The sequence below is a fragment of the Nanorana parkeri genome, unplaced genomic scaffold (genome assembly GCF_000935625.1).
Source record: "Nanorana parkeri isolate BGI_ZX_2015 unplaced genomic scaffold, ASM93562v1 scaffold2905, whole genome shotgun sequence".
Lineage (NCBI taxonomy): Eukaryota > Metazoa > Chordata > Amphibia > Anura > Dicroglossidae > Nanorana > Nanorana parkeri.
In genome coordinates, this window is record NW_017309173.1 from 20,771 (window position 1) to 36,552 (window position 15,782).

General features: G+C 48.9%; 1 protein-coding gene across 1 annotated transcript in view; it reads right to left on the minus strand.

Annotated features, from left to right (window-relative positions):
* Positions 1 to 15,782, minus strand: part of LOC108802508 (GTP-binding protein 1-like) — a 63,360-nt gene that overhangs the window by 12,498 nt on the left and 35,080 nt on the right. The window contains exon 3 of the mRNA XM_018574374.1: positions 12,454 to 12,634. Within this exon, the coding sequence (XP_018429876.1) occupies positions 12,454 to 12,634 (181 nt within the window). The remainder of the gene's footprint in view (positions 1 to 12,453; positions 12,635 to 15,782) is intronic.

Below are 15,782 nucleotides of genomic sequence, written 5' to 3' on the forward strand. Positions count from 1 at the left end.
TCCCGCACCCAGGTGACTGAGATGCAAGACAACCAAAGATCCACAAAGAACCAAAGACGGCCACCCCACTCTGGAAACTAGAGATGGGGGCAGAGCTTCATGCAGAAGGGGGCTTGCCATGGGGCTTTGAAGACTTAGGTTAAAATTGGACGTTTGGTGGCCTAGGAAGGGGGAGGCATGGAGAACTTTCTGCCCGTCTCGGATGACTGAGGGGGCCAAAAGAGCCGCTTATGAGCAGAAGGAAGGGCCGAGCTTCCAACGTTGTTCCTTTGGCTTCCTAGCTTACCACCAATCAGATCCTTAATTATCTCATCCAGCATATCTCCAAACAATCGATCCCCTGTAAAGGAAGCTCCGTCAGAGCCTTCTTGGAAGCTTGATCAGTCAACCAGCACTTAAGCCAAAGCAGCCGGCGAAGCGTAACAGCAGACACTGACAGTTTGGACACTTAACAGCACAGCATCCAAAGCCAAGTTGCAAACATACTGCACTGTTTCGCCAGCTCAAACATAGGCGGGAGAAACTCTTTCTTCGACGAGGCCCTGGTGCAACATCTTCGCCCATTCAGTCTGTCTGAGAGACCAAAGCTGAGGCCAAAACCGGACACATGAGAGCACCCGAGACTAAATACATAGCACGCGAAACAGCCTCCGCTATTCTGACCCCTCCCCACCAGTGGGATCCCGAAAGGAAGGAGAATCTTCCACCAGAATGACAATAGCCTTGTTCAGGCACGAGACCAGAGGATCCACCCTTGGGAGGAGATGCCTACTTAGTTATCCTTTTGAGGAGCCTTTTTTGGCTAACAGTAAAAAGTAGGAATCACCAGCACTCAGCAGATATTTTTGATGTCCATTTAAGCGGACCAATCATCACATACAAAACATTTTGTATGTGAATATTGGTCCGCTTAAATGGACATCTAAATTATCTGCCGAGTGCTGGCGATTCCTACTTTTTACTGTTTATTGCACGGCGTCATCAGTGACTGTCACTGCAAGCACCACTACAAGTACTTGGGCCGGGAGCGCTGTAAGGAGTGCGGAGGGGCTTACTATCTTCTATTTTGGCTAACAGAGAAACTCTTAGGCACTGAGAAAGATCTAGTGGGTCGCTTCAACTCCTTGTAAATGAAATTGTCAAAGGCGGCGATGTAGGGGAAGACCTTAGTGGAACACCTACTCTTATGCGTCCCAAACTGAAATGGCGGCAGTACAGAAAAACTCAGAGCGTCCTCAATCTTGAGCATCTCCCTGACCGACCAGAGCAGAGACCAATTTGTGCTTGTGAATCATAAGTGTGGCCGCCGAATCATTCTCACTGCCCGAATCCGGCTGGGAAGAATCCCCAGGGTGAGGACAAGTCCATGCTGCAGAAATCTCCCCCTCCTCTTCCGACTCCCCCGAAAGAACAGGAGAAGGCGACAGCAGAGTGTGCTTCCTAGGAGGCCTCTGCGTCAACGCGCGTTCAATGCGAGTCGTTAAACTGTCCATAGTGGATGAAAACACTAAGGACAGTGCAGTACCCACTATACTGACCACCCCCACCAAGGACTCCAAGGGGAGCAATGGCGATTGGTAAAGGGGTGCAGGCATACAGGCCGCACAGAGGGGAAAGGGAAGCATCCGCTGAAGAAAGCCCGCAGTCTTCGCATGGCACCCCAGACTGCTTGTCCCTGCGGTCCATGGCCACCGCCCCACAGACTCTAACCGCCCCAAAACACTTAGACCGCAGCAAGTAGAGGGGGACCCCAGCAGAACTCACGGCCCCTGGCACAGCTGTCCTTTAGTCCCAGCAATGCGTCTCCCAGCACGTTTACTCTGGCAGCCTGGATCACCAACAGCAGATCTGCGTCCAATCAAAGGTGCCTCCACAGCGAAAAGTACCGCCCCATCCGCCCGAAAGTTAAGTCAAGAGGGAAGGGCGCAGCTGCCCTCAACCAAAATGGCGGGCGAAACAAAACAAACATGCGGCCACGGCGCTGCTACCTCCTGCGCAGCTGATTGCCCACATCCTGACCCCCCAGGTCCACCCGCACACCAGACCGCAGGGAGGCCAGGGTCACCAGACCGCGCCCCAGGCACGCAAGGCCACCAAGAAGGAGGAGCAGGACCACAGCATGAGAGGAATCCGTGGCCCCTAGCAGTACCGTAACTAGACCAGAGCCTTCAACTACCCCCAACCGTGAAGACCTGTATCCAGGTAGGGATGCCCACTCAGGGACAACAGCCAGCACTCAAGGGACCCTCATCACAGCCCCAGGCAGACCCCCACATACATACTGTACCGGGTGGAACCACTCAGACTCCGAAACAGAGACCACCACCACCAGCCAGGGGGGCGACTACTTCAGGGAGCCCACACAGAAGCATTGCAATTAGGACGTGTAGGGATGGTGGAAAAACGCCCTCGACTGTAGCCACGGCGCCGCTAGCCTGTGTGGAGTACTGTGACTGGTAGGTCGAGATCCCCAATCATACGAACCCCACAGGCCACTCCGTCGAAACAGAGTCATCGCAGCCGACCCACCAAGTCTGCATGTGAGACTACAAGGATCCACAAACATCCAGCCGGTCTTCCTGAAAACATTTGCTAGAAGATCCAGTAAAAAAAAAAAAAAAAAGGAGGAAAACCAGACGAGAGTTCCAGAGAAAATATTTGAAGTTCCTTAATCCTGACGCTAGGCAAAAAAACTGGAGACTTGTCAGCAGGTGAGGGGTTTGGCCACCAGCAGAGGCCACCCCTAGGCTGCCTTTGTTTTGTGCCTAGTGACCTTCTCCTGCAGGTGGCGATATTACCCTACAGTACATGATCTTTAAGCTGATCCCTGTGTACTTCAATGAACGTTAGAGACATTTTTTACCACCTTTTATAATTTTTTAAAAAGAATTGTTTTGTAAGCACATGGCGCTTAAATAGCTTCAGCCAGGGAATGACCGCTGCCAGTGGCAAGATTCAGCAGACGGCAGCTTAATGCAAATATAGCAGGCTATGGGCTGGTGCAATTGCCAGCCTGCTATTGGCCATTTCAAATTAGCTAGCTATTTCACCCGCCCAGTGCTTGTTGTGCCCTCCTGCCAGCGTGGAGGAGAGAACAAGGGGATCCAACCAACTAATCGATAATGAGAATAGTTTGCAACTATTATCATCGATGAATCGATTAGTTGGTTGCAGGCCTATACCAGTTAATCCTGACAGACATGTGTTGAGCTCCTAGCTTCCTATAGTAAACCGACAATGCTGCCTCTGCTGCACTGTTCTAAGTTTTGTCCGAGCTCTCCCCTGCTGGACTACAGCACTCTATGTGATGGCAATAAGGAGGGAGGGAAGCTTTCTGTTGTCCTGCAGGGGAAACCAGGACATAATACGTGCACATTTACCCATAATAAATGTCACATTTTGGAGGCGACTGTTGGAATTAAGGTCCCGTTCACACCAAGGTTGATTAACACAAGGTACAGCGCAATACATGTACCATGTGTTACAGTGTGGCAAGTGTATTGCCATTCATTTGAAAGGCACCCCGAATGCACCTCCTGGACGCAATACGCTAGACCGCGTGGAACCATGCGATTAATGCACGGCCTTGGTGTGAATGGGCCATAAACAAGCATTGCATTTTTATGCATAGTCTGCTTTAACCTCTTCACTGCTGCCGCCATAATCATTACAGCATGGCAGTATTGCATGTAATATGCTCGTGAGTTTGTGTACTTTTTCCTCAGCCAGCTTCAGGCTGACAAAAGTTTTAAAGCCCCCCAAAACACTTGTATATATGCACCCCCCACATGTCCCAGACTCGCCTCTGCCCTCTGGTAGCACAGGACATCCATTGGCATGGTCAGGAAGGTGAGCAGAGGGGGGCGAGGAACATCAGTTTTCTGATCTGCCCTAGTAGAAGTGAACCAGGCAGCACTTCCAGGATCAGAGCTTTCAGATTTTGGCCAGTGTGGCTTGTAAAACAATGAATTCATTATAGTCTGTACTCGATCTGTCTGGGGAGAATGCATAGGAGGAATTTGACCATGATGCCCAGGTAAAGAGTACCTGTCACATCATGTTTGCCATTACATAGGGGCTTCTCAAAGTTTTTTTTGTTTTTTTTACAAAAAAGGACGACAAAATGATTAAAAATGTTTTTTTTTTTAAATCACCCTCTACTCCTGTGTGCATGCACATGTAAACACTAGAGATGGGCTTAATGTTGGAATCGAAGAACTGTTCGACTCGAACATTGCTAGTTCTTGTGTTCGGCGAACACAAGAACTATAAGGGCGTTGGGCAGTCCGTTCACCCGCCAAACGCCCCTCAATGCACTCCGCAGTGCACAGTGCATTGTCAGGGCCCTGCTTGGCTAAAGCAATGCACCTGACCACAGATCAGGTGCAAGACTTTGCCAGAGCACTGTGAGAGCCATGATTGGGCAAATTAAAAGAACTATGAGGTGAGTGAAAATCACTCACCCTCATAGTTCGAGCCGACGTGCGACAATGAAACTGTCATGCTGGGTGGATCTCGACAGTAATGCCAGGGCCAATGGCCCTGCTGTAAAAAATTCAAATTATATGCACCTGTCACACACCTGTCTGCTTGTTGGTCTTTTAGAAAATCAAAATATTTAAAGGATTTATTAACAAAAAGTGAATACAATGCAAAAATCCACAAGCAATGTTGCAAGTATTGGGGTACATAATCATGTCAAACATGCGATTTCTGTCAGTATTTACAAACAGGGTCAACTACTATACTACCAAATGGTGATCATATTTTGCCCTGACATTTTGCTAACTGTAATACCGACGGTGTGATCTACTTATTTACTTGTCCTTATAACATGTTTTATGTAGGTAAAACCAAAAAGAGCCTTCAAAAAGCCTATCTCAGATCATGTAGGAGACATAAAATCTTATAATTTGCTATCGCCTATAGCAAGACATTCTGCTTCTAACCACAAAGGCAATCCAAGTGGTTTGAAATTTTGTATGCTAGAAATAATCCATAAGAATGGCAGAGGTTGAAACTGGGACAAAGGGATTCTTCAAAAAGAATGTAGGTAGATTCACCGTTTAAAGAGTTTCAATTATCCTGGGATAAATGAGGGTCTTAATTTTAGCTGTTTTTTGTAAATAAAAGAAAATATATTGTTTTTGTTTTGTTTTTTGCCGTGGCTGAATAACCATATATTTGTTTATGAATAAGGATGACTATTACAAAAATCGGTTTATATTGCATATAAGTGATGTAACTAATATTTAATGCACAAAAATAGGTAGCAATATAAAACAAGTCTGTAGATAAGGGCTTCCCAAAACAGGGAGGGGAATCTGGTCTCTATTGGAAACAAATACAAACCAAATTCATTGAACAGGTGCAAGAAGACACCAGTTGAATGACTTTAAAATTTGCAAAGAAATGGAATTGGTATATATACACAAGACCTCTCCCCCATCCCTGACCCAGAAGCCCTCTCACAGATAAAAAGAGGAAAGATTTGTATTGAAATCGCAGATGCCACATATGCTGTGAAAAAGTCCTATATGGATGAAACATGTTGCCTTTTTGAAGGCGTCCAGCCAGATCATGATCTGCATGATTAAAGAGCTTGTCAACCTATCACACCGACTTCACATTCACAGGAAGGAAAGAGCAAGCAATTTGGGGTGAAGGACTTAAACTGTATTACCAACGAGTGAGAGCCATCTGATTCATACACCCATACATGGAAGATCTACACTGGCCAGAAAATTATGACCACCCCATCAGTACTTCGTTGGGCCACCTTTTGCCTTCAATACTGCGGCGATTCTTCTTGGCATTGACTCCACGAGATGTTGAAAGGTGATGCGAGGAATCTGACACCATGCCTGATGAATAGCACTGTCCAGTTCTGTGAGATTTGATGGTTGTGGAACCAGCTGCCTGATGGCTCTTTCAACTTCGTCCCACAAATGCTCAATTGGATTAAGATCTGGTGATTGTGGGGGCCACCTAAGCATGCTCCCTCTATTCTTGAAACCACTCCTGCACAATACGAGCACGGTGGCATGGTGCATTGTCTTGTTGGCAGAAGCCATCTTCATTGGGATACGACATCAACATGATAGGGTGAACTTGATCAGCAACGCTACTTTGGTATGTTGTGCTAGCCCCCCCTTCCCCAAATGGCTGTCGGCTAACGAAGGGAAGGGGGGAGGAGTCCGGTGACTTCGTAGTCCGTGATGGCTAACGAAGGAAGGGAGGGAGGAGTCCGGTGACGTTGATGTCCGTGACGTCACCGGACTCCTCCCCCTTCCCTTCGTTACCTGACGGAATCACTTGGGCCGGTGAGTCTCATGGTTCATGAGTGCATCGAATGTGTGGACAATGTCTACAAGGCTAAGCTAAAATAAAAATAATATGTATCATGTAAAATCTGCGCTTATGGAACAATGGGAAATATGAGTAACCAATATTAAAGCTGGCGCACTAAAGACACTGAGGCCAAAAGATTTATATAATGAATGTGCAGTGCTAAGGGTGTTTTTTTTAGGTAATGTGAATTAGCATTTTATAATAAATGAACGAGAGATTCATTGAGAGCCTTGTGGAGACACTAGAGAGCCCTGGTTTAACCAGGGCTCTGTTGGGTCTCAACAGCTGTCTGTGGTGTCTAACAAAGTTGGTTAGACCCCACAGAGCCCTGGTTAGACCTCACAGAGCCCTGCTACCCTGGTGAGGCCCCTCAAAGCTCTGGTGAGCCCCCACAGAGCCCTGGTTTAACCAGGGCTCTGTTGGGTCTCAACAGCTGTCTGTGGTGTCTAACAAAGTTGGTTAGACCCCACAGAGCCCTGCTACCCTGGTGAGGCCCCTCAAAGCTCTGGTGAGCCCCCACAGAGCCCTGGTTTAACCAGGGCTCTGTTGGGTCTCAACAGCTGTCTGTGGTGTCTAACAAAGTTGGTTAGACCCCACAGAGCCCTGCTACCCTGGTGAGGCCCCCTCAGAGCCCTGGTGAGTCCCCAGAGAGCCAAGGTGAGTCCCCATGGAGCCCTGGTGAGACCAGGGTTCTGTGGGATCTTGCCAGGGCTCTGTTGGTTTAACAAGGCTGGTTAGACCCCACAGAGCCCTGCTACCCTGGTTAGACCCCACAGAGCCCTGCTACTATGGTGAGGCCCCCTCAAAGCTCTGGTGAGACCCCACAGAGCCCTGGTAGTTCAGCTGCACAAGCTTCCCCGAGAAGGGCACTTTGGCGTCTCACCAGGGCCTTGAGGGGTTTCCAGGGCTCTGTGGGTCCAACAAGGCTGGTTAGACCCCACAGAGCCCTGCTACCCTGGTTAGACCCCACAGAGCCCTGCTACTATGGTGAGGCCCCCTCAAAGCTCTGGTGAGACCCCACAGAGCCCTGGTTTAACCAGGGCTCTGAGGGGTCTAACCCGGCTGGCGAGACCCCAAAGGGATAGGGTATGGGGCAGGGCAGGAAGAAATGAGAAAGTGGGGGATGGGAAGGGGATCGGTTGGGCATCCAGAACGGGGTGCTAGCTTGGTAAGTCACGGTGCAGAGCTTCGACGTAGGGCCTCATATTCCGGGGTGAGGATAAACTCCATCCAATAAAACCAGGTTTTCCTGAATCTATCGGGGGCGTTACGGAGGGAACTGGTAAGATCTTCCATCAGGTAAATGTCGTGTACCCTACCAAGCCATTGGGACACGGTAGGGGGATCAGGAGTTTTCCACAGGGCTGGGATACATGCTCGGGCTGCGTTAACCAGGTGTTGCACTACAGAGCGTTTATAGGATTTGGTCGAGAAGTCATTGTGATGCAGGAGGAAGAAGGCCGGGTCCCTAGGTACTGAGTGGTCAGTGAATTTTTGGGTGGTGGCATAGACCTGATCCCAAAATGTAGTGAGTGAAGGGCATGCACAGAAAATGTGGAGGATATCTGCTGACGGGGCTCCGCAGCGCCAGCATATGTCAGGAGTCTGGGGGTACATGGAGTGTAGAATTTGCGGTGTCCTGTACCACCTGGTGACCAGCTTGTATCCGGACTCCTGGTACTTATTGATGATAGAGGATTGGTAGGACAATGAGAGCAACTTTGTGCGTTTTGCGGGGGTGAACCGGACTCCGAGGTCCTCCTCCCACCTCGAGAGGAACCACAGAGCGTCTGGGGCGCAAGCTGTCAACAAGAGCTTATAGCAGAAAGACAGGACATGCCGAGCAGGACCCTCCCGGGTACATTCAGATTCAAATGGGGTCAAGGTCCTGGAAAGCTGAGTCGGGGATGGAAGAGATCTCAGAAAATGGAGCAATTGCATAGTACGCCAAGAGTCCAGGGGTGGATCGTCTGCGTTAGCGGTAGATGCAAACGTTGTGGGCCAGGATGCACCGTTCAGGAAGTGTAGCGCTCTCGATTTCCCATGAGCGCCAAGTCTACGGAACCTATTGTCGTCTATGCCCGGGGGGGAAGCCGGGTTGCCTAGGACAGGTACCAGCGGAGAAGGGTATGGCGAGATGGAATAGTGGGAGAAGGCAGATCGGGCCACTGTCAATGTGGGCATTATGGTGGGGTGGGATCGAATGGCCGGGGATAGTGGTGAAGAGCACCATGGCAGTCCCGACAGTGTCGTCTCAGATGAGGCTTGCTCAAGACTAGGCCAGAGCTTTGAGGTGGGGTGGCGGCACCAATCCAGTACCCGTGTCAGGTGGATGGCAATGTAATAAAGGTGTATATCAGGTAGGCCCATCCCTCCGGAGTATTTCGGTAATCGGAGTAAGTTGTATTTGACGCGGGGGGGCTTTCCCGCCCAGACAAATTTAGTGAAAAGAGTTCTAAGCGTTCGGAAGAATGACAGGGGTATCCGTATTGGGAGTGCCTGAAGGGGATAAAGGAGCCGAGGAAGAACAGTTTGCTTTAAGATGTTACAGCGGCCCATCCACGAAAAAGTGCCCTTGGACCATTGCTTGAGGTCCGAGCTGATGGCAGTCAATAGGGGAGGAAAGTTAAGGGAGAAGGTCTGGGACAGGTTTCTGGGGAGTTGAATGCCCAAGTATTTCAGGGACGTGTGGGACCACTTAAAAGGGAAGTTGGCTAATACCCTCCGCAGGCGCGGGCCTGTGAGGGACAGGTGCATGGCCATAGATTTATGAGAATTGACTAGGAAGTTCGAAAGTTTGCCGTAGCGCTCTATCTCCGTCAGGAGCACCGGGAGACATCAGGGGAGGTGAGGAAGAACAGGAGGTCGTCCGCAAAAGCCGCCACCTTATGCTGGACAGGACCAACCTGCACACCCTGTATGCTCATGTTGGCGCGGACCGTGCGGAGAAAGGGTTCTAGGGAGAGGACAAAGAAGGGGTGAAAGTGGACATCCCTGCCGTGTGCCGTTTGTGATGGAAAAGGGGGGGGAACAGTACACCATTCACCCAAAACTCTGGCGGTTGGGCAGGAGTAGAGAGAGCGGATCCAGGTCCTCATGTGTGGGCCTAAGCCCACCGCTTGCAGCGTGGATGAGAGAAAGTCCCAGTCCACTCTGTCGAAGGCCTTCTCTGCATCCGTGGATAGTAGAACGAACGGAGTGGCCGACAACAGAGCTGAGTGGATGACTCCCAAGGGGAAGGTGGTGGGCTACAGCAAACAAGTGGGGGAACACTACAAACGAAAGATCTTCAAGTAAGTGAGATGCTATCTCTCGGGGGCTAATAACGGTATAAGGGGTGGCCCTTAAAACTAGGCCACTCCCTTATCCAAAGGGGCATCCTTAGTATGCAATCATAACAAAAAATAAGCATATCAACATAATCAAAAACAGAGTAACATGCAGCAGCGTTGAAGAGAACCCGGAATACCACGGAGTCGTCCAGGAGGGCCTGAGGCAGGGGACCACTGAGACAGGACGTAACCCGTCAAGGCATCGGGTTCGAGGGGAAAGGAGTTACCTCATACATCGCAGAGAGTGGTCCACTGCACCAGTGATGGCCATCCCGGAGAACCTCCGCGAACCCAGGGTCCTCCCACACCGTCCACCGGCCCACTGTATAAAGGAGAAACACATACATCACGGTCCTGGCAATCAGATAAAAAAAAAAAGGGGGATATATAAAAAAACTGCAAATCACAGGGTGGCTAACTCCGTAGACACCAATATGGGGTGTACCACAGTACATAACCCATACCCGTCAGTAGAGATCCTGGACTTCAGTCCCGTGCTGCCTGGTGGCAAGGGGTAAGGGATAGGGGAGGGGATGGGGAAAGGAAAGGTCGAGATGCCCACCGAGTCCGAAGGGGCGATGTCATCCGGGTAGGGGGGGCAACCCCTATGGACAGGTCATGTAGAATGGGTGGTCGTGAGGCCCGGGCTGACAAAGCATGAAAAGTGAAGAGGTAGTTCAGCTGCACAAGCTTCCCCGAGAGCATCTCAGGAAGGGGGGGGGGGGATACAGCACTAGGGACAGTCAATGCCAGGGGCGATTAGTTGGAACGGTGGGATAGCAGGGGAATGGTTACCTCACCTGTCTCAGAGACAAGGAGGTGGTGCAAAGTAGCGCAGACTGTGCATCATGCCGATGCCAGGTATCGGAGTCTCTCTCAGCGGTCGGTGGGATAGGTAGTAACAGGTATTGCAATGTAGGAGCCATCCGGTCTTGACTCACCGCCAGGCTCCATAAAGTCAGGGTTCACTAGATGTGGGTGCAGAGCGGGATGCCCTGGGCCTGTTCCAAGATGGGCTCCGGCGGCATCTGCGCTGGGGAAGAGGACGGTGTGCAACATCCAGGTCTGGGCTGAGCCAGTCGGGGATCTCCACAGGCTCCACTTCCAGGAAAGAGAAGAGACTTTCCAGCTGGGCCGGGTGATGGAGGAAGGACCGGCCGTTACGGCGGACATTCAAGCTGAAGGGGTAACCCCAGGTGTATAGGCCTCCAGCCCGTCGGATTTCAGCAAGCAGGGGTTGTAGGAGTCTGCTTATATGTAGCGTACGCCGAGACAGGTCCGGGAGGATAGCCACGTCGACCCCATCAAAGGGGACAGGGCCCCTTTGCCACGCTTTTCGCATCACGGTTTCCTTCACTGCAAAAAAATGGATACGGCATAGTACGTCCCTAGGCCGAGAATCTCCATCTGGTCTGGGTCCTCCCACGCGATGCACCCGGTCTATCTCCAGGGGGGAGTCCTGGGCCTTGTCTAATACGGAGTTGAGGATGGCTGACACTGTGGGGCGTAGGTCTGCAGCACCCGTGGCTTCCGGGAGCCCCCGGAGCTTCGTGATAGCGACCTGTTCTCTAAGTTGTCTTGGGCCAGGAACAGGGTGATGAGGTGGAGATCCTGGGTCGACCTGTCCGACTCCAGGCGATCCAGCCGGCGAGACAAGTGGGCCTGTTCATCAGAGAGGCCAGAAACTTTCGTTTCCAGATGAGAGATCGTCATCTTATGGATGCCTGCTATGTCTCTCTTCAGCGCGGCCTCCATTTTAGTGACCAGGGCTGCCATATCCTGCCGCGTGGGTAGGGATAGGAGAATGGCGGAGACCTCATTGGAGGAGAGGGAGGCCAACACCTCTGGTGTCTGTTGCGGGGTCGGGGTGAGGCAGATAACCGGGTCCTCTATAAGGCTGGGGCCGGGTGGCGAGTCTGGGGTCCTCTGCGGTGTAAGTGCTTCCAGAGCTGGGGAAGCTGGTGAGGCCGGGGTGCCGCGAGGCGGGCGCGGAGGTGTAGGCCCCTGTGTCTTACCCTGCGTCTCAGGAGCCATTGCCGTCCTAGGAGTGTTGCGGGTCGATGGCGCCTGGGTGGAAAGGTAGCGTTGGAGCGATGTCAGGGAGCGCTTGCTGTTGTGAGACTTGGATTTCCTCTTCTGAGACATCAAGAATCAGGTCGTAGGACGCTGTGATCACCTGAATTATCCCCGGAGATAGCAGAGCTCAAGCAGTGTGCTTCCTCACGCCGCCATAGCCAAGCCACGCCCCCATCCAGCACGTTATTAATCTCACGTGCCCCACTCAATATGGCCGCCGCTTGAGTGGGGCAACTCAGAATAATAACGTGCTGTATTAGTGTGATCCTAGTTCATTTTATTACTTAATTGCTGTGCTGTATGTGTATAGGCCAATGCCTTGGCTGGTGCTCGTGCAGAACAAGTTTCTTCAGCATACCTCTTAGTTGTAAAGAAACCGGAAGTCAGGCGGTCGTAGAACTCGATAAGATCACCGGCCCAAGTGGCTCCATTGGCTAACGAAGGGAAGGGGGGAGGAGTCTGGGGACGTTACAGACATAGACGCCACCGGACTCCTCCCCCTTCCCTTTGTTAGCCGACGGAGCCACTTGGGGAAGGAGGCACTCAGGCTACCTCGGGATGCCAGTATTGGTATACAAAAAAATTAATCGGCACACCTACTCAATACTGAAAAACCGATATCGGTGCATCCCGGTATCGCAAATACTAAGTCTATGATAGCACACAGACAGAACACTTAAAGGAGCAATCTCACCTTACTTCCAAGAAGTCATCATCTCCCACTCGCTTGCGCACCAGGTAGTCTTGTACTTTGCCTCCAACCTCTTGGTGCTCTCGCAAGAGGATCATGTCAGCACCAATCTGTTCGCCCATGCTAGTTACTGTAGCCACAGATGCCTCCATATCACCCTCATTTAATCCGTATTCTGTACCATCTGAAAAGTAGTAAAGGGGGGGAACACAAAAACACTTAAATGTACAAAATGTACAATAGACAAGACAGCAGTAAAATAAAAAAAATTAAAAAAAGCAGAAACATGCCCAATAGGTTTCAACACTTCCCCACTATACAAAACTTTAAGGGAAAATAAATCTTCCAGGCCATCGGAGACATAGGCCACCTGAAACAGGAAACATCACAAAACACCGTCATGTCTGACAAAGGTCTGGAGGCTGATCCAGGTGGCTGCTCTGCAGATCTGATATGAGGCCCTGACCTCACTGCCCATGATGAAGCCAAGGCCCTAGTACATGGGTAGGACAACCTTGGCTTTCCAGCTGTGCCAAGGTTGCCTACCCCTGCCCTAGTAGAATGCATCATAGCATATTCAGGCGCCATCAAACTTTGTAATTTGTACTTTGCTAGTCTCATCCACATCACTATTGTATGTTTTGATGCTCCGTTTCTTATTTTGGCATGTAAAAAGTACAAATTGCTGGTTCTCCTCCAGGAAGTGGTTTATCCATTTAGAGAGACATCTCCTCAACCTCAGACAAGGCCACCTGTGCTATGACCCCGGTGTTAGGTAATCCTATGTTCTTAACAGGTTTACAGGATAAACAATTTTAAATATTAGAGATCAAGGAAAATTTAGATTCTACAAATTTGTGCCCTGAGAAGGAGTACCATCGAATTCAGAGCTTTTAGAGAGCTACACTTCTATTTTCTGTAGATGGCAGATACTCCAATTGTATAGTTTATTGCAGACCTTTAATAGAAGATCCGATGGGACAAGGACATTGACTCCTTTCGAAAAATTGTGTAGTGAAAAAGGGATGTTGAGGCATGCTCTAAGATATATCATCTTCTTAATGAACCTCCAGATCAGTTTTGCCCTTTGTTCCTCAGTAAGTGGGAAAGAGATCTACAAGGACTGTTTACTGAGAAACTGAGAAAGAAATTATATATTATATTTTTCACAATATTCCTCTAACTAGAACATTTCAAGAAGCAGGATATAAAATCCTAACACAATAGTACAGAGTCACGACTATTCTACATGGGATTAAACCAGAAGATTCAGATAAATGGTGGAGATGTGGGAATAGAGAGGAAAGTATTTTTCACATATTTTGGTCATGTCCCAAAAGTTGACCTTTTTGGGACAAAGTTAAGAACCACATTAAAGGATTAACTGCAATAGAGATGGGGGAGAATCGTGCAGCCTATTTGTTACATGTCTCTCCCCTCTCAAGGAAGAGATCTAGGAACTTATTCCTAATACACTTAGTCAATGCAGCGAGAATATGCATAACCTTATACTGGAGAAGGGCGATACCACCATCAATTCAACTGTGGTTCCCTAAAATTAGAGATATGGAGGAACTTACAGCATCTCTATATCAGAGAAGTGAAATTCGGAGATACCTGGTTGAGTTGGATGGGATTCACCCATTCGCAAGAATATAGTAACATTGTATCTAGTTTACCTATTACTATAGATATTTAAAGAGACTACCGAGATTGTTTAAAACTCGGGGTCTTGTACTGGAGGTTTTTTTTTCCTTCTTCCTTGTCTGTTGGTGCGTTTTGTCAGTTTTAGGGGGGAGTGGGATAAAGAAAATAATATTGGGTAATGATGAAATCATGATATGGTTAGGAAAAATGAATGTATTAGCTAGATTAAAATAACTGAAAGCAGTTGTATTTATATATAAGTGGAAGCAGAACTGTGAATGTTACCATGTAGTAGTCAAAGAAAAAAAATTATAAAGAGACATCTTTATAAGGAGACATCTCCTGACGTCTACGCCTTGCCACATTGCTTCCTTTCCATTGGAAGGTTTAGAACAAGGAGAGAATAATCACTTCCTGAGTTCTATGAAAACAGATGCTAATTTGGGTAAAAAAGCTGGGTCAGTTTTGAGAATGATCTGTCTTGCAAAATAATACAATAGGTATCCGCTATGGAGAAAGCATGAATATCTCTAACCCTACTGGCTGAAGCAACTGCCACCAATAAGGCTGTCTTGAGGGTAAGAATCTTAAGAGAGCAAACTTTAATTGGTTCAAATGGGGACTTAAGGAACCCCTTAAGGTCAACAGATAGGTCACAGGGCTCATCTGCCAACTTAACATCCAAAAGTTATTTATTACAGGTATTTATATAGCGCTGACAATTTACGCAGTGATTTACATAGTGCGCATTCACATCAGTCCTGCCTCCAAAGAGCCCACAATCTAAGGTCCCCATCTCACATGCATACATAAAAAGGGCTGATTTAGACAGGAGCCAATTACCCTACCAGCATGTCTTTAGGGTGTGGGAGGAAACCATAGTACTAGGGGGAAACCCACACAAGCAGAAAGAGAACATGCAAACTCCTTGCAGGTAGTGAGTGACCTGGCTGGGATTCGAACCAGGGACCCCCCAGTGCTGCTGACCACTACACCATTGTGCTTCCCAAGTTTGAGAAAGCAGAAACTTGAACTTCAAGGGTATTACAAGCTAGATTCTTGTCTACCCTTTTCTGAAGAAATGCCAAAACTGAATGCACAGTCAAGCCGACTATGGGCTATGGGCCACGAAAAAAATATGTTTCCAATACTTTGGTATAGATTGCTGAAGTAGTCGCTTTTCCTGAGAGACCTTTCTTCACTAGTATGTCCCTTTCAGAATCCAAGCTGCCAGACACACCGACATTCACTTGGGGGTGATATACAGATCCTTGTTGTAGCAGACTGAATTTGGCCGGTAGTATCCAAGCGGGCTTGAGGCTCAACTTCCAAAGAGCTGCAAACCATTGCCTCTTTGGTCAAAACGGTGCTATTAGAATGACCATTGCCTTTTCTTTGACAATTTTCAGATTGACTCTGGGGATCAGCCTGAAGGTGGGAAACACTATGCCAAATGAAAATTCCAGGGGTGAGCAAATGCATCTACCCCTAGTCCTCCAGAAGAGGTTCACTTTGTTTGCTTTCGATGCAAAATGATCTACAAAAGGGCATGTAGGATAGGGACCTATCTAATTGACTTAACATTTTAGCATACTTTTTGAGCAGGAGAGAGCTAAGTTTCCCTTTTAAGTGCATTGCTGAAAGTGACAGATTCTCTTCTGCCCATATCAGAATGTCCTCTGCTA